We start from the raw sequence: 20,480 nt of genomic DNA, 5'->3' as shown, positions 1-20,480 counted from the left end.
CGCTTGAACATATCCGCCACTGAAAAGAAGAGGCGGTGTCATCAAGTTGACACAAACTTTCTCATTACACATTTTACTAATTTCTCAGCAATAATTTCTTTTCACCCGGGCTCGGCTCTCGGTGAATTTTCCTTGAAGAAGAATTCCCTGTGTGTCTAGAGTCTGGAAATTTGTATGAATGTGAGTGTGATTGTGAGTGTGCCGGGTTAATATTAATTAACCAATCATCACAAATATAAAAATACTTCAGGACTGTCGCTGGGCAGTAACCTGAACACACGTTTCAGCGTCACATTGTTGACAAGTAACTCCATCTGTTAGCACAACCATAAAGCATCTAATAGATGCTATAGAGTTACCAACAACGAAAAAAAAATTCTTTTCCATGTTACTATAGTGATATCGTTTATAGCTTATTTTTCTTCTAATGCATATAAATACTGTATTAATTCGTTCACTAGGCAACAAGATAAGAAGATGAATATTTATTTTCTGAATTGCACACTGAAGGCATTTTTATTCCACAAAATAATTCGGTCAACCATTTTTTCGTTTAAAGAGCTTGTTAAAACGCTAACGATATCAGTTTTCTAGATTTCGCATCAGCTACACCTTGTATTTAAGTTAAGGATAGGGATATGAGTTTCTAGATTCGAAATTATATACTTCACATTTTTATCCTCTCTTTTTTATACCACCATTATTGTGTACTGTTCAGTTGTTTAATTCGGCCAGTGTATAGGACCGGTGCCCTCCCAGCATTGTGATGAATTATGGCAGGATGTAGAATATAATGTAGAATGTTTTATTTTCGCTGGCAGAGTTAAGGCTTTAAGGCCTTCTCTTCCACTCAACAAACCTTAATCAATAAAGTAGTAGAAGAGATAATAGATATTTGAATTATAAATACTTACAATACACTAAAGACTCTACAGCAATACTCTGGAGTAGAGTTTTAACTACTAGTGTATATGTTTATTTAATTAGACCTATTTAAGAGATCAGGCCCATGCGAAAAAGTAAATAACTTAATTTATACACTAATATGATTTAATTCAGCCTGTATTCGATATAAAAATGATTATAATTTAGGAAGCTAAATTAAGTAGGGAAATCCGCTTTTGAAAACCACCTATGATGTTTGGGGGTATCATTGTGTTAACCACACGTTACTTCCGTACTGGTTAGGTGATCGTTTACTTCTGCTGAGAAGTGTGAACGTGAGGTCAGTAGTCAGGTCTTCTATGGTCTGCCGCGTCACGAATTAATTTATTTATTTATTTATTTGTGTGTCTATCTATCTATCTATCTATCTATCTATCTATCTATCTATCTATCTATCTATCTATCTATCTATCTATCTATCTATCTATCTATCTATCTATCTATCTATCTATCTATCTATCTATCTACCTATCTATCTATCTATCTATCTATCTATCTATCTATCTATCTATCTATCTATCTATCTATCTATCTATCTATCCATCTATCTATCCATCTATCCATCCATCCATCTATCCATCCATCCATCCATCTATCTATCTATCTATCTATCTATCTATCTATCTATCTATCTATCTATCTATCTATCTATCTATCTATCTATCTATCTATCTATCTATCTACCTATCTATCTATCTATCTATCTATGTATCTATCTATCTATCTATCTATCTATCTATCTATCTATCTATCTATCTATCTATCTACCTACCTACCTACCTACGTATCTACCTATTTATTTATTTATTTATTTATTTATTTATTTATTTATTTATTTATTTATTTATTTATTTATTTATCGATTCATCTACTGTATTTATACAATACCTTCAGTTGTTATGGTCTTTTAACATTCATACGCGTATTAGGCTTTCAGTGATATGGTAAATATACTGTAAGAGTCTTCTGTGAAGACACTTGTTCATGACAATTCTTACACACCAGGAAGACTTCATGATTCCAATACATTCAAAGTTCATTCAGTAATATAAAAGTAACAAATAACGGTGTGTATTCACTTTAATAAGGCAGGACGTACGGTATTTGCATCCTTTCACCTGAGGTATAGATACCGGTACCAATCTCTGCGCTTGGAGACCGTTGCAATACTTGGCTGACGGGGGTGGAGTCAGGCAAGGGGTCTGCGAGCAGGTAGTGCTCTGAAAACAAACATTGCCTTCCACCGGGACGAGCCGACATGTAACAGATAAATTAACTCAGGATCAATGTTTTCAGTTCAGGTAATCCTGCTAGTGCTAGTAGATGGAGGTGTGACGCACGCCAAACTCACAGATTGGCCACGATCTTGGGCATTCACATTAGTCATCGTTGAATAACAAGGGCAAACATCCGGGTCCGAACTTAACACACGATACTGAATTCCAGATAAGAAAATTATTGAGATAAGCAAAAAGAGTGGAGTTTTACACCTCCCATACCATCATATCAAATCATACGTGTTCTTTTATTGGCTCTAGTGTTGATGTACGCGCTAGAAATTAGTTCGCAATTCCTTATCGAGCGAGATATTGATCGTTTATGATAATTTAGACAGAAGTGAAATATGATAAAATCATGAACCGAGATTCGTGTTATGTTCAGAATACAGATATGAGCTATCAGTGTTATCATTTATCACAAATCCATTCTCACAAAATTAATATTAACTGTCTAAAGTACGTGGGCTTCCTTTAGGCCGTATTGTTGCAAATGCAAAAATAACTTGTGTCAAAACCTAACATAACCTATACCATTTCGCATAGGCTCATTCACAATGAAATATATAAATATTTAAAGAAAATAATCTGCCCTCAATGAGGGTGACCATAAAGATCCAGAATAAAAGCACTACAGAATAATTTAGAAAGACAGGAATTGTTTAGTAAAAAATTCAGAGAAATGCAAACCCAACAGAATCATCAATGACCAAAATATAAATGGTAATGTAATATTTGGATTGAATCCTTAAGAATCATCAACAAAATTTTTTGAATTTCAAAAAATCGGAGTCCGAGTGCTTTTAAATTATCACATGCGAATTTAGGAAGTGTGCCATGTGCACCAAACAAAAGACCAGAAACACTCCACTGACTAGTGGGAATGTTATATTTCTCACTTAGGTATGGGATGCAGGGCTCACAAATGAATTTCTTCTCCTCATCAACATAACGTAAGCGTTAACTTAAGAATGTAAAAGTTACGGTAAAATCAAGAAGTCATACCATCATTCACGATGGGAAAATAAACATAACAGCAACATACTTGGTAACCATGGAAACATAACAACGACGCCATTTCCTCATATTCAGCGCTCCACGATTGTGTACTGTTTGCAAATCACGTAAGCATAAGCATGGAAGTTAGGAGTTTGCAAAATTTCATGTTAACGTCTTACGGCAATGTTAATGTCAGTGTTTATGTGAATCATTGTGAATGATCCCATTTGGTAGCCTGGGCGCAAACTTCTGTGTTTATGTTACGGTTATGTTTAATTTTCATTGTGAATGAGCCTTAAATGCCGAAATTTGTCAAGTTCTTTCGTAACCCTACAAAGTTATCTCTCCTATACGTGTTAAAGCATAGAAACATTTTTAATATCATACTGAACATAAACAATGAACAGAAACATTTGGTCGGAGCGTATGCTGTAGTGTGGTGGACTGCACAGGCAACAGTATTAAGATGGCCGTGTAATACATTTTTCATATAGTTATCAAATGTTTGTCTCAACATCGTTCTTGTGTGGAAAAATCGGACTAATCATCAATAAGGTATTATAAAAATGCGTAACTTTATAGAGTTAAATGCCTGTCTTTATAGTAACGGAAACTAATTTCCATATTAACAGACTGTACCGAACAAAAATGGAGAGTTCGCTCGCTGCAATTAGATGACAAATCACATTACATATCACAGCGGCGTAATATACGTGTATAAGGTTATTCAAAAGTAAGTTTCCATTTTGAAATGGTAATGAGTTTGTCAAATTGTTAGATTCCACGAAAATAAAAACACCAATTTGTTCGTAAAGAAATGGAATTTTATTAAAACACGAAAAAATTAAATATGATCACCACCATGTTGTTCAATAAGAAACAGTCTTTCTTCTATGCTATAAACGGCATTAGTAAGAACATTCCTAGGGATGTTTTCAATGACATCCGGTATTCACTGTTTCAGTTTCTCACGTGTAGTAGATCTACTAAGAAATACCTTTTCTTTTAGATAACCCCCTAACCAGTAATCAACTCGAGTTATGTCTGGTGATCTAGAAGGCCAACTTTTCGGAAAATGCCTACTAATTACACTATTACCAAATGTTTTTTCCGAAGTTTTCATTCAACCCATCAAGAGCAAATGCTGGGTAACTTTCGGCGCTGGAACCTGGATTCATTTCTCTTTTCATTCATTCAGTCATAGTATTCTGCCCGAGGGAAGGTGCTTCACTGCAAACCCAGCTTTCTCCAATATTTCCTATTTTCTGCCTTCCTCTTTGTCTCCGCACGTGAACGTGATCCTATATATATTTTAATGCCGTCTATCATCTGATATCTTCTTCTGCCCCGAACTCTTCTCCCGTTCACCATTCCTTTCAATGTATCCTTCAGTAGGCAGTTTCTTCTCAGCCAGTCCCCAGCCGATTCCTTTTTCTCTTCCTGATCAGTTTCAGCATCATTATTTCTTCACTCTTTCTTTCCAACACAGCTTCATTTCTCATTCTGTCTCTCACTTCACATGTTCCATTCTTCTCCATATCCACAACTCTTCTCTTCACTTTGTCGTAATGTCCATGTTTTCCCCCATATAATGCCACACTCCACAAAAAGCACTTCACTAGTCTCTTCCTTGCTTTAATTCGGATGCTAGATAACCATCGCAACTGATAAAGCGTCGTAAAATAAACTAATTAAAAATATGGATAGTGGGTTCAATTACAAAGATTGAACTATTACAATAATGAATGAAAATATAAATTTAAGATTCAGTTATAAATAAGTTACTGTTTAGTATTTAAAACGTTTCATTTTTTATTTGTAGTTATGAACTTGTGTCGATATAAGAATAATACAGTGTGAACAGCAAAAACAGCCGATTGGAAGCTTATATTCCTATTAATTTGTGGGGAAGTGTTATTTTTTGTGTTTTATACTTTCCATAATGCGCCGGTATCTGTGAAGCAATCATGGATAAGGGGAAAGAGAAACTCTGTACATTCAAATATCATATAATAGACAAAATAAAGAAAAAGGATTGGTAAAACTGGCAGAAAAATAAATCTAGTACTTTTCTCCCAAATCCAGTACTTTTTTTTGCCAAGTTTGGTATCTTTTATTTTTTACTGGTAGAGACTCTGTGCGGAATACATTTTCTCCTGAGGTTTTCTCCAAGCATATCGGTTTCTCCTTCCATTAGCGTTTCTCACTGTACCACCACAGTCTAGTATATACAGTCACGAAGCTCAATACGTAGTAAATATGCATCCATAGATAGTTGCTAACCACTAGGATCGCTAATATCGCCTCATTACAGACAATGCGAAATAGTACCGGCACAGTCAATTGTTTATAGCACCCTCAAAACTCAAGCTTCGTGACTGTATATACTAGACTGTGGTAGCACCATCTCAACGATTCTAAATAACCTCTACAATTGAAAAGGGATGTCAAATAAATAACTGTAATAATGTTACTGCTACATCATTTTATCATCTCTCAATAGTTTCTGTAGTTAATGAGAAGAGTTAAAGCAAAGGAACAAAATTTATTCCTGAATCATCCCATGTCATGTGTACTATACTGTATGACTAATTCCCTCATTTTGTAAACATCGACCATTATCTATAATAAAAGTTTGATGATTCAGTAAAGCGTTGTTTAAGATCTGATTCGAATTGATAGCTATGACCTCATTTCTTACTCACATCCTTGTGTCATTTGTCGTCATTGAATCACCTCCTGACGTCAGTGAAAGTTATGACGTCAATGTGGTGTAGTCAATGTATATGACGTCGCGAAACGTGCATCGTGTTGTAATCCGCAACAACTTGGGAGCAATTTAGTCATGAGGACATGAAAACAGCTTGAATTTAGATTCTGAGCCAACAATGTCAATCTATTTCGTATAATGAAAACGTAGCGTTTCCGGCTATTTATTACCGTATATTAGTATTATTATTATTATTGTTATTATTATTATTATTATTATTATTATTATTATTATTATTATTATCACCACCCGCTGTGGCCCAAGTAATAGCATAGCTACTTAATGGACCCGGATTTGATACTCGTCAGTTTAGCTTTTGCTTTCGAATTTTTAGGGAAGGCCTTATATCGTCCCTCCCATATTTCCTCTAAAATTACTTATTTTTCCATACTATAAAACTGGGGTAAACGATCCGAAGGCTTGCACTGCAGCCTGAGGCTTATTGTGCCTACCACTCCTATTCTGTGAATGATTGGGTAGCTGAACGGCCGTGCTCTTGTACAAGTACAGCACGCCGCACCGTGCTATGGTATGGATTATGATGATGATGATGATGATGATGATGATGATGATGATGATGTGTGAATTAATGATGGCGAAATGAGTCCAAGGTCCAACGCCGAAAATTACCCAGCAATTCTGCTACAGTTGGTTGAGGAAAGCCCCGGAAAAACTCCAAGCAGGTAACTTGTCCCAAGTCCAAGCTGTGGAGTAATGGTTAGCACGTCTGGCTATGAAAAGAGTGGGTCCGGGTTCAAATCCTGGTTGGGACAAGTTATCTGGTTGTGTTTAAAAATGTTATGTTTTATTTAACGATGCTCGCAACTGCAGAGGTTATATCAGCGTCGCCGGATGTGCAGGAATTTTGTCCTGCAGGAGTTCTTTTACATGCCAGTAAATCTACTGACATGAGCCTGTCGCATTTAAGCACACTTAAATGCCATCGACCTGGCTCGGGATCGAACCCCCAACCTTGGGCATAGAAGGCCAGCGCTATACCAACCAGGTCGACTGGGTTGTGGTTTTTCCGGGGTTTTCCCTCAACCAACGGAAGCAGAATTGCTGGGTAACTTTCGGCCATAGACCTCGGAATCATTTCGCCATCATTAATTCACATATCATCATCCATATCATATCCCCAGTGAAGTTCGCGGTGCGGTGTGCTGTACTTGTGCAAGAGCGCTGCCGTTCGGCTACCCAATCATTCACAGAATAGAAATGGTAAGCACAATAAGCCTCAGGCTGCAGTGCAAGCCTTTGGGTCCCTTCTCCGTACAAAAGAAAAAAACGGTTGACATTTTGCCTAATGCCTAGAGCCTTCTATCATGGTCAGAGTTCCTTTAAGTAGTGTCACTTTATTATAGTATGAGTCTCAGAACTTCACTTTTTGCCCCGAGAAACTCCGTGTCAAGGATTTTATCGCCCCTTAAAATCCATCATACTCAATCGAGTTTCGAACCCGTGAACAAATAACTACCTTTCATTCCTATCTTCTGATTTATTTCGCATTAAATAGATGCCCCACCCCTTTCTTAAGGGTTCATTAGGATTTGATCATTTAATTTTGAGTCTGGTAAGGTATTGCTAATTTGACCAAGCTTCAGCAAAACAAATTAAATAGATGTAACAGTTAGGGTATTTGGAGATTAGACGGCTATATCCTTCATAAAGAACAATCTGACAGCCTTGGCCTGAAATCACACAAAATATACATAGTAGGCCTAGGTCTAACAATAGTAGAGCTTGCCAAATAGCAACACACAGCCCAAGTTATAGAGTTCCGCTGGTAATATTCAACATGGTTTACATTTTATCGAACAGCGATGACCAATACTGCTCGCTCTCCTCTAATCCGATTAAATTTGTATCTCTCCTGCCGCAATTCTGAAGAATTAAAATGACCTTCCTAAATGACATACTAACATACGAGTACACGAATAGTTACGATATGAGTCGAGTTCTGCCGAACTGCTCGGTGCATGGTGTAATGTTCCTTTTAGATAAAAGTGATGACGTATACTCTTGGCTTGTCTGACGTATAAAGAAAACAGGTTGGGACAGTGTGTTGGAGAATCCAGAATTCATTGTGTGTATTTAAGCTTATACTCTCGTAACAGCAAGGTAAGTAGCAGATTCAGAAACAAAGATGTAAGTGTAATTTGGTTTATGTTGGAAACAATTGTTTACACGTTTCTAAAATGGGCGTCGCCCTGCACAGCCTGTCACAGTGAAAAGTGGCGATAAACAAATGCAGAGAAAGCATATTATTATGCTAATGAAAAGTAGCATGTCTTTCATTTGCAAGATTTTTCAGAGGTAAATGTTTATGTACAGTGATTATTTTTCTTTACAGGCAACAAACGATGAGTTACCCTGGTTATCCTGGATATCCTCAGGTAAATATAAGAATCATTGTTGTGTAATTAGCTGGGTGTGCATATGTTGTTACACAATTCCCTGATATAGTACTTTAATTTGTATGTTTGTGATAGAGGTACTAACAGCTGATACGCCTAATCTTAATACCGTATCACTTTCAGTGTTGAATATCACTAACGTCATCTGCAATGTAGGCTAGTTCTTATTAACTGTAAATAGTGACATAAAATACTTTTCATTCCATTAATCAGCTTAATCGCAGAACTCGAGTGAGAGTAATTCTCCAAAAAAGCTACACCAAAGAGTTTTGGGGGGGGGGGGCACAGATGCATTATAGGGGCCAATCTCCTTATTGGTTGAATGGTATGAATGCTACTATCGATATGTATTGTTATAATCGACATAAAATATGTTGCCAACTTCTAAATTAAGACAGTTTTATATCGTTGACTTGTAGCCTACTTCAAAATGAAAAATATAGTAAAATATACCGTATTTTCCCTGGACCAAAAATATAATACAAAGTGACTAAAATCACATCAGTAGTAACAGACTGTTTTTTTTAAGTCAATTTTTTAATTTAGTAGCATTTAATGCTTATCGATTATTGAAGGCTAAAAACGCTAAGCGAACCATTGCTTCCGCTGACCTTTTTTTTACGCATAATGTGTGATGGGTGGCTCCTATAATGCATCTGTTCCTCTTTTTTTTTTTTTTTTTTTTTTTTTTTTTTTTTTTTTTTTTTTTTTTTTTACCAGATGTATCGTATGTAATGATAAATTATTTATTGCATCCACTAATCATATACATGCTATGGAACATGGTATAGTGATAAATACACACTTCTAGTTTGCAGTCACAAAATTAATATTTTCAACATAAAAATCGTTTTAATACTTCACGGTATATTCTAATGCACTGTTGCTGCCCTCCCTCACCTCTACTTCTTACAAATAAAGCTCCCAAAAGATCCAGGACGCAATACTAGGGAAACTGACCACTTGCTTAGTAATTCGTCCTGAATCTTTCGCATGTTATGTTGATAATTAGTAACAAGTGGGGGGGAGAGTTACAACAATGCATTAGAATATAGATATTTATCAAACGATATTTATGTTGAAGGCATTTGTGGCTGCAAACTAAAACCATGTGTGTATCATTATATACATCTAACAGAAGCCAGGGAAGCAAAAAGAAAATTATGTCTCATTTGGTGTAGCTTTTCTGGAAAAGCAACCGAGATTTATAGTGCTTGCATACCGCGTTGTTTTGTTATGTAATTTTACCATTTTTATAACATAAGCCTAGCGCATTGTAGTAGGCCTACGTAGGCTACATTCAAGATACTATCCATTTCTGATTAATTTTAATAAACGAATTGTTTTAATTATTATATTATTCATGTTAGAATTTCGTATGGAACAGATGCATTATAGTACCACCAGTTAATATATCTCCTAAAAAAATCAACGGAAGTAGCAGTTCGATAAATGAAATTATCAATCCCTAAATTTCGTCAAAGAAAATTCACATATGTTGACACATAGGAATGATGTTCATATATACAACACCAGAAACCGTGACCTTTTTGACATACCTAAGTGTAGGCTAACTAAAACAATGAATAGTTATTTTATTATGTCTTTAAAAATAGCAAATAAATTTCCGAGATATCTTTTTAATCTGGAAAGGAAGTCTTTCAACAGACTTGCCTCTGGTTGGTTAATCAACAAACCATTTTATGAAATTAATGAGTTTTTTAATGTCAACGTTGTTGAGAGTTTTTGAATTAATTTTATTGTTTTGTTGTTTACCTTTTATTACTGACTTTGTCAATTGTACTATGTTGTGTGCTCTGACTGTACAACACTGAATATACTGAATAATAGAAGAAGTTTAAGCTAAAATGTGAATATGATGTAACATATTAAAGATTAACATTGTCAATTTATGCACACCAATAAGAGAAACTGAAAGTTGTAATAATTAAATAAATATGGAAATGTTTTGAAATATGTGTTAGCTCCTTTTCCAATATTATTTTGTGTAGAATTGGGGGAGGGTAGAAAAGCAGGCCCAGGTTAACTTTAAATGAACACCAGCGCACTGAAGTTGTCACTGTCCCTGATCACAGACCCATCTGTTAAAACTGCTACTGCTCTCCTCATTTTTCTCCTGTCACCAAGGCCCATTCACAATGAAAATTAAACATAGCCATAACATAAACACAGAAGTTTGCGCCCAGGCTACCAAATGGGATCATTCACAATGATTCACATAAGCATTGACATAAACATTACCTAAGACGTTAACATGAAAGTTTGCACACTCCAAACTTTGCACACTCCAAACTTTCATGCATATGCTTACGTGATTTGCAAACAGAACACAATCGTGGAGCGCTGAAGTATACGACAGAATATGAGGAAATGGCGTCGTTGTTATGTTTCCATGGTTACCAATTATGTTTGCTGTTATGTTTATGTTCCCATCGTGAATGATGGTATGACTTCTTGATTTTACTGTAACGTTAAGTTAACACTTACATTATGTTTAATTTTTCATACAGTTGAAATTCAGAAATTTATTTTATATAATCCTATCTTTGCCCTTTTGTTCTACGTTGGCTAACCAGTTTTACAACCTTTTCACTAAAAAAAAAAAAAGCATTAGGATTGAGGTTTCTGTCTACAGAAGAAAAGGCCAAACATGTTGGTTTTGGTAAATTTTATTGCCAAAATGATCTCTATTACATGTTAAGTGTTCACTGAATGAAATAGATGTATAGTGCATTATGATTGTAGTGGTGAAATGTGTACTTAACCTTATCTGATACCTGATTGTATATATGTCATTATATGTATAACTAACATATTAAACTTGCGCACAATTAATTGGCAGTGGCCAAGGTACTGGTAGTTAATGTACTACAATATTGGCGCTGTGTTATGCATGATGCAGCTTTAATGCTAAGATACAGTGGAGAATATGTGCAACGTTATAAAATGTATCATTTTTTTTTTACGCTGAGAAATTGTTGGAATTCTGGTTTGTAAAGTGGGCCTAAACAACATTGATTGTGTGTTTCGATACAAAGTTGACATACGGTAATAATAGACCTATAACATTTCTCCAAATGTATGTAGTCTGATAAGAAGTGATACAAATTCAAATCCTGCTAGTCTTCTTGAGGATTAGGTTCTGTTGTCTGTTTCTACTTAACATTTGTGAGGATTCTGAAGTAATATTAGAAGTTGACAAATAGCATAACTCCTTTGTCGTGTTGTTAGCATGGCGCAAGGCAATCTTTTAAGAAAACACGGTATAACAAACACAAAACAAAAGACTCACGATACTCAGACTTCATTTCACTGCTCGAATTTGAACACAGATCCGCTGGATTTGTTTTCAGATATGGTTCAGCTTCAGCCACAATGAAGAATACAAAAATAAATAATAAACTTAAATAATTCATACATATAAATACGTAGATTAATTATTAAAGGCATCCAGAATATTTACCGTGCCTTATATAAAAGGAAAAAGAACCCAGCAGTTTTGTGTCATAGACGTTAGGAATTCTGTTCCAGGGGAGGAAAGAAGGTGAAAGGGAAATAAGAAGGCGTATTAAATGCTATTCCTCACATTATAATTAAAGTTTGACATAGTTTAACTAGCACTCATCACACAGTTGATCAAGGCAGCTCACAGTCAAGTGTGAAATTGTAACAGATCAAAAGCAAAGATTTAAACCTGATGAGGTAATACAAACCTTATAAACACGATGAAATTTTCAGAATAGAAACATTACCAGTAATTGAAAAGATATGAACATTACATCACCCTACCACCGCTACTGCTATTACTAAAAAACAATAATATAAAGAACATACATTATTATCAAAAGCATTAGGCATTATTCTTAGCTGTTAATTTTCAAATATTATTTACTTAGTTTCCTTGCATTGGATTGTAAATCAGAACTTCAATAGAAAGTCTGTACTTTAAAATATTATTACGAAGTTCAGCATTATATTCATTTTGTGTGTATAAATCTACTCTTCGTGCATATTTCTACAATTCTTGAAATTATTATTTCTGTTGTTTGTTACTTTTAATAGTCTACCAGATAAGGTTCTTAGGAAAATATTTGGGGCTAAGAGGGACAGGAGAATGGAGAAAGTTACACAACACAGAACTGCACGCATTGTATTCTTCACCTGACATAATTAGGAACATTAAATCCAGACGTTTGAGATGGGCAGGGCATGTAGCACATATGGGCGAATTCAGAATCGCATATAGTGTGTTAGTTGGGAGGCCAGAGGGGAAAAGATCTTTGGGGATGCCGAGATGTAGATGGGAAGATAATATTAAAATGGATTTGAGGGAGGTGGGATATGATGGTAGAGACTGATTAATCTTGCTCAGGAAGGGACCAATGGCGGGCTTATGTGAGGGCGGGAATGAACCTCTGGGTTCCTTAAAAGCCAGTAAGTAAGTACCAGACACTATCTATAATAAAACAAATTCAGACATCTGAATTGTTAGAGTGGGTTTAGAAGAAGATTCAAGTAAATTAGTAATGGACAGAATCGAATAAAAGTTCTCAAATACTTTTATCACTCGAATAGCGATTTGACTACTTACCTCGGTTGTTCTCGAGTAGTTCTCGCTTCTTAGTTCTCTTATCCAGCAACCAGCATGACAGCGATAATGTCAGAAGTGTATTGTGCAAGCACAGGAATTTATATATTTTTTATTATTCTAATCACATGCTGTAGCTACGTGCAACTTCTTATAAAGATTTTGTATTCCTGCGTTCTGTAATTAGATAAGAGAAAGATAGAGGAGAGAGGTGAGGCAGAGAGGGGCGATCTGGAGCAGGTTTTATTGAATGCAACCACCTCATGTTTATAGGCGAAGTTAGCCGTGAATATTCTTCATTTCTCGCAGCATCTACCATCCGAGCAAAGTATTCGAATACTTGTTCACGATTCGAGATATATCTCGAGAACTTAAGAATCGAATAATTCGTATTTTTTATTTGAATAGTCCCATAAATAAAGTAAATGCTAAAAACTGACATGTTCGTCTTATTAGATTAGGTTTCCTAAATAAAAAAAATCTCTCTAAAAACAGAATTGTACTACCGATATAGGCTATTGTTAGTGATAGTCATAAATGAGATAAATATTTCTTAAAAAAACACACAGTTTTGAGTAGATAAATTTAATGTCCATTTTCTGCAATATTAATTCAGAAACCAGCACACAGTTTTGAGTAGATAAATTTAATTTCCATTTTCTGCAGTATTACTTCAGAACCGTTATGTTATAAAGTCAAAATCAAATAATTGTTGTTGCAATTTTACAGCTTTCTCATAAAAAAATGTTGTAACATGACTCCACTGTATACTTTTAATAAATGTAATATTTTAGAATAATATCCTTTGATTAATATTTGCTTGTGTAGCACTGATTTCTGTTTCTCTATTTTTTTTTCAAGGCTGCTTCTGGGATACCAACTCCTGGTTTCTATCCTCCACAGCATGCCACTGTCCAGCTCAGTTACCCATTAAATCCTACCTATCCCGGTCATAGTCCTGGGATGAGCCAGTATCCTCAGTATCCTCCATCAAGCACACAACCATATCCTCCAAGTGGTGGTGCGGGCCAGGGACCATATCCACCCTCATCCCAGGCGCCTTACCCACCCTCCACCCAGGCAGGGTACCCACCCACATCTCAGGCACCTTACCCACCCACGACCCATGCACCATACCCACCCACCACCCATACACAATATCCAACCACTACCCACGCACCATACCCACCCACAACAGGGGGTGGCTTGTATCCAACACAGTCAAGCTCTCCCTACCCGTCCTCAGGGCTTGGTTTTCCAGCACAAGCACCCACTTCTTTCGCACCACAGCCTCAACCATACAACCCTATCACATCTGCTTATGTAGCACCCGTTGGTGCTCAGCCCCCGGGCATGCATACGGGTGGCCATAGCTTGAGTAGGCCTGGCTCTAATGTGCATTCAACGTACTCAAAGGTGAGAAGCATGGAGTGCATGTGTTATATAATAGTACTTTATGCAACGAGCCTATAATGGTAGTAATTAAGGGAAGACTCCACTGAAAATCATGAAAATTTTTCCAAATTTTTTTTTAGCTATTTCACTTATTCAGAATTTATATTTTCATACCCCAAATGGATTCAGCTCAGTTCTGATTACAAATACTCGTATGTTTACACTTTTTAAATTAAGGCTGGAAGGGGGAGTGGAATTTAAAGAGCTGTCAAAATTGTTTTTCATCGAAGAATTCTTTTTTAAAATTTCTGATTACAAATCTAGTAACTTTTTGTTGGCTCCCTGAAGTTACTAGATGAATGTAGCGGAGGAGAATATTAATTTACATAAATATTCATTTTATTTTCAAATCTATTTTTCTGTGTTCATTTTTGTTGATTCAACACCAACTTTCTTAATATTAATCAATCTGGATGAAATTTTTACTGCAAGTATTTATGAGGTAGCTGCATGTTTCTATGCATTTATTTTGTGAGAAATGTTGCTAGTTTATTTTATTAATATTTTTCTTCATATTAATAAAATAAACTAGCAGCATTAAGAAAAATATTAGTAAAATAAACTAGCAGCATTAAGAAAAATATTAATAAAATAAACTAGCAGCATTAAGAAAAATATTAATCAAATAATCTAGCAGCATTTCTCACAAAATAAATGCATAGAAACATGCAGCTACCTCATAAATACTTGCAGTAAAAATTTCATCCATATTGATTAATATTTGACATAAGAAAGTTGGTGTTGAATCAACAAAAATGAACACAGAAGAATAGATTTGAAAATAAAATGAATATTTATGTAAATTAATATTCTCCTCCGCTTTATTCATGTAGTAACTTCAGGGAGCCAACAAAAAGTTACTAGATTTGTAATCAGAAATTTTAAAAAAGAATTCTTCGATGAAAAACAATTTTGACAGCTCTTTAAATTCCACTCCCCCTTCCAAACTTAATTTAAAAAGTGTAAACATACGAGTATTTGTAATCATAATTGAGCTGAATCCATTTGGGGTATGAAAATATAAATTCTGAATAAGTGAAATAGCTAAAAAAAATTTGGATAAATTTTCATGATTTTCAGTGGAGTCTTCCCTTAAGACGCGAGTATGTTTACCCATGTATGTAAGAAATCATTTTATGTGTATGTATACTGATGATACTTCTGTTATTGTAAAAGATGGAAATGAACTGGATTTAGAGACAACCTGTTCTGACCTGTTAAAAGATCTCGAAACATGGTTTGATAGCAATCTGCTTCACTTAAGTGTTAATAAGACTGGATATATTTACTTTCACAATTCTCAAAAGAAAAATTTGAAGGACATTAATATTTCTATTCAAGATCAATACTTATGTAAATGGGAAACTACTAAATTCTTGGGCGTTACATTTGATGATTGTTTGTCTTGGAGACTCTATTGCACAAGTTTAATTTCTAAACTCAATAGCATTTGTTATCAAATCAGAATTTTGAGGACGATAATAAATCACGATGTATTAATGTCTTATTATTTCGCACACGTCGAGTCAAGGCTTTCATATGCTATTTGTTTTTGGGGATCTGAACCATGCTGAATGATATATTTATGGCTCAAAAGCGTATTGTCAGATGCATAGCGGGAGTTGACAGTAGGACCTCTTGTAGGGAACATTTTTTTACAATATAATATTCTTACTGTTTATGGTATATATATTTTTAATGTTTTACAACTAATTTATAAAAATCTGTCTGATTTCCACCAAAATTGTGACTTCCATACCTACGATACTCGTAACAAAATAGTTCAACTATTTCAGCACACCATCTTACAAACACTAGTAGAACCTATATGGTCTTTGGTATCAAAATCTACAATAGTTTGCCAACAATGCCCTAATTGATTTACCAACACCATCTTGAAAATAAATTAATTGTTCTATAATAGGTGATGCTCTGTCTTGTAAATTTAAATTATTAATATAAAAATCATTTACCAATAAAGGAATATATAATAAACCTAAAAAATTATAAATATAAAATGAAATATACAAAAAATTCTCTCAAATTTAGGAATTACATAAAGACGAAATTAATAAAATTGTGTCCCTACAATCTTGAGGATACACGCATGGGCCCTCGAAATGAATAATGTTTTTTATATATGACTTATTTTAAATTAAATTGTAATTGTATATACTTGACCATATCTATGCATATATTATGCCTTCGACAATAAAGTTCTATCTATCTATGAAACGAGTGCAAGCGAGTTTCATAATTTTCATATGAACGTCTTAATTACCATTATAGTCAAGTTTCATACGACTTTTTATGCTCGACCATATTTCTAACTTGAAATTATTCATAAGTATTCATGTTATTCTTATCTGACTGAGGAGCGGAACTGACCTTGTGCAATATCTCATAAAATTGTGAGATGTGCGCAGATGCGAAAGTATTGATTTTTTCCGAGAAACAAATGTCGACATTGACCTTGATATAATCTAGAGAGTAAAATAAACATTAATCTTTATATAACCTTGAAATTGAATTAGACATTGAAAAACGAGATGACAAATTGAATTTATTTGAACATTATTTACAATTAACGCTAATTATTATAGTAACAGAATTAGTTGTCTTTTGAATGCATATCCGAGAATAATCGATACTTGCACTTTCATATTGCTGCAATGGTATTTTCTGATTGGTGGAACACCAGAACTTTAATGAATAGGTGTACTTTAATGAGGTCCATTAAAGGGCTGCTACCAGGTGTATAATTACTACATTTCGGCATGGTCGAGCATAAAAATATTATGTGGTTACAGTTCCAACCTACTTCGAAATAATACTTTTAACATATTTTATATAACAATGATATTAACTGAGGAATATAATCAAGATGTATAACGATATTAACTTTTGCAGGGCACCCCTACTGTGAGGCCTGTATCACCCTTCAATCCACGACAAGATGCAGAGGTTCTACGGAAAGCAATGAAAGGGTTTGGAACTGATGAAAAGACCATTATTAATGTTCTTGCAAACAGAACAAACAGCCAGAGACTTGAAATTGCGGTGCAGTTTAAAACTCTGTATGGAAAGGTTTGTAGAGTTTTAAATCACACTGCCATACTGTTAAGATAGTGATTAAATGCTATACTTGTTTAATGCAAGTTCGTTTTCCTTGTATTCTTTTCAGCTTTAAATATTTATTTTTTATGACTGTCATCCTACTTACATTATAAGATATACTTTCGCTATGATTCGCGGGTTCAACCTGATTAAGATTGTGGGTTTTTATGTTGTTAAATTCTGATGTTTAACTCTCTGTGTCTAAGGAAGAAAATCTGAGAGATTTTTTTTTCCCCCTCCCCCCCACAATTTCTGGGCATAGATATCGACATGTGAAAACATTTCTGTTAGTTTATCATTTTCTTGTATTATTTTCCATAGTTTAAAGAATTATAAGATTGATCATATTTAAACACTAAAAATATTCATTCTACTTACTTACTACTTAAACTACTGGTATTTTTTAGAAGACTGATGGCCGGTTTTTTCAAGTATTGTTAGAAAATTTAACGACTGTTAAACTCTAAACTGTTTGTTAATTAATAAAATTGTAAGTTTTCAACACCAGTTTGGTTTAACAGATTGTTAACAGTTTGTTAATTTTAAATGTAGGATTTCAGGCAGTTAACTCATTTAACAGTTAGTTAAATATGGCCGATGTCTCCACAGCTGTTCGAACAGAAGTTGCGAAATTAATATTTTGTGTCTCTCTGTAGGGAATGTTTAGCATATGACTGGTAATATAACATTTAAAAAATACTTTGGACTGTTTAAATACATCAGTGTTATTTTATTTCTTTCGTATTTCGTACCCATAATAGCAATGAGGAAATATAACCTTACTTTGTAATTATTATTCAGCACGTCACCTGCAACTTTCATTTGTCAACTGTTTGTTTATGGAGCGTGGCCTACTATAACAGGTTGTCATTTTATGCAAGTTTCATGACTCACTCTATAATATAGAATTTAAAGATTAATTTTAGCCAATCAAAAATTTTCTTACATGTGTAGAATCATTACCAACTGCTGTTGAGTAGTTAAAATAGTGCTAACAGACGTTATAGTTAAGTGTTGGTTATCTTAAACAAATTTATGTTGAACAAATGGAAAATACATTAACAAAGCGTTAAAAATAAACAGACTGTTAATTTAACATTCGTTAAGCAAAATTAAACATTACTTGGACAAACTGGCCATGAATTTTTTAAGCTGGTCTTCTTTGAATCCCAATTTTGTTCAGCAAATTCCTGACAGATCTTGCTAAAGTTTGTTAAGATAGCAAGCTTGGCTCGAGCAGTTTCTAAACTCTTGCTAGATTTTTGGGATATCCACATCATGTTCATTGAAGAAAAACACTGAAGCATTACTACGGTACTTCTAAGAAGATACAGAGATAAATGAATACAATATAATATTTATTACTCAGTCAATGACAAATCAATGTAAAATAATGACTTATATTATATGGTCATTAAGTTTATATACATAAATTACAAATTGCAAACGTTTTCGCCCATTCAGGCATCTTCAGGCACAATTATACAATATCTCAATATCAAAATGCGTAGCTACTATATTGGTGGTAGGTAACTATTTAAGATTGATGATGTGCAGAACATCTCCGGTTGGGCGAAGGGCTAACAACCCATCACCGTAAAAAACAGCTTGTTACGTATCCCTATAATAAGCCTCGGAATAGGACTGATTCTCTGGCACGACCACGGCAAAGGAATAAGGATTTGAGATTTGGCACTTGGAACGTAACTAGTGTTTATAGAACAGGAGGGGTAACATTAGTAGCAAAAGAACTAGCTAGATATAGAATAGACTTCGTAGGAGTACAAGAGGTTAGGTTAGATGGGAATGGCATATCACAAATAGGAGATTACTTGTTGTATTATGGGGAAGGAAACAATAATCACCAATTAGGAACAGGATTCTTTGTTCATAAAAGAATAAAATCAGCAGTAAAAAAAAAGTAAATCCCGAAAAGACAAAGTATATGATTATGTCTCGTGACCAGAATATTGTACGAAATGGAAATATAAAAATTGGAGATTTATCCTTCGAAGAGGTGGAAAAATTCAAATATCTTGGAGCAACAGTAACAAATATAAATGACACTCGGGAGGAAATTAAACGCAGAATAAATATGGGAAATGCGTGTTATTATTCGGTTGAGAAGCTCTTATCATCCAGTCTGCTGTCGAAAAATCTGAAAGTTAGAATTTATAAAACAGTTATATTACCGGTTCTTCTGTATGGTTGTGAAACTTGGACTCTCACTCTGAGAGAGGAACATAGGTTCAGGGTGTTTGAGAATAAGGTGCTAAGGAAAATATTTGGGGCTAAGCGGGATGAAGTTACAGGAGAATGGAGAAAGTTACACAACACAGAACTGCACGCATTGTATTCTTCACCTGACATAATTAGGAACATTAAATCCAGACGTTTGAGATGGGCAGGGCATGTAGCACGTATGGGCGAATCCAGAAATGCATATAGAGTGTTAGTTGGGAGACCGTAGGGAAAAAGACCTTTAGGGAGGCCGAGACGTAGATGGGAGGATAATATTAAAATGGATCTGAGGGAGGTGGGGTATGATGATAGAGACTGGATTAATCTTGCACAGGATAGGGACCGCTGGCGGGCTTATGTGAGGGCGGCAATGAACCTTGGGGTTCGTTAAAAGCCATTTGTAAGTAAGTACAGGTCATAAAATTAAAATAATGTTAAAAACCACGTAGTGTTGTAATTAAACTTCATAATATTGTGTGGAACTCTTGTTCAGTAGAGTCCAATGAGTGATGAATTATGTCTGAAATATATAAATAATACGAAATAGAAATAGGAATTATCAAATATAAAAATGTGATCGGATTGGATAATTAAAAGTACTTACGTCATTTGAACGTGGCAACTGTATAGATCACATGAACATCCTGTGT

At 34.7% G+C, this 20,480-nt stretch overlaps 1 protein-coding gene across 1 annotated transcript in view; it reads left to right on the top strand.

Annotated features, from left to right (window-relative positions):
* The first annotated feature begins 7,959 nt into the window (after nt 1-7,959).
* Nucleotides 7,960-20,480, top strand: part of LOC138708737 (annexin B9-like) — a 36,526-nt gene continuing 24,005 nt past the window's right edge. Inside the window, exons 1-4 of the mRNA XM_069838866.1 lie at nt 7,960-8,112; nt 8,345-8,387; nt 13,879-14,433; nt 17,383-17,559. Of these exons, the coding sequence (XP_069694967.1) occupies nt 8,355-8,387; nt 13,879-14,433; nt 17,383-17,559 (765 nt within the window). The 5' untranslated portion in view covers nt 7,960-8,112; nt 8,345-8,354. The remainder of the gene's footprint in view (nt 8,113-8,344; nt 8,388-13,878; nt 14,434-17,382; nt 17,560-20,480) is intronic.

Source organism: Periplaneta americana, chromosome 11 (genome assembly GCF_040183065.1).
Source record: "Periplaneta americana isolate PAMFEO1 chromosome 11, P.americana_PAMFEO1_priV1, whole genome shotgun sequence".
Lineage (NCBI taxonomy): Eukaryota > Metazoa > Arthropoda > Insecta > Blattodea > Blattidae > Periplaneta > Periplaneta americana.
The sequence above is the reverse complement of the archived record's forward strand: the minus strand, read 5'-3'. Positions and strand labels throughout refer to the sequence as shown.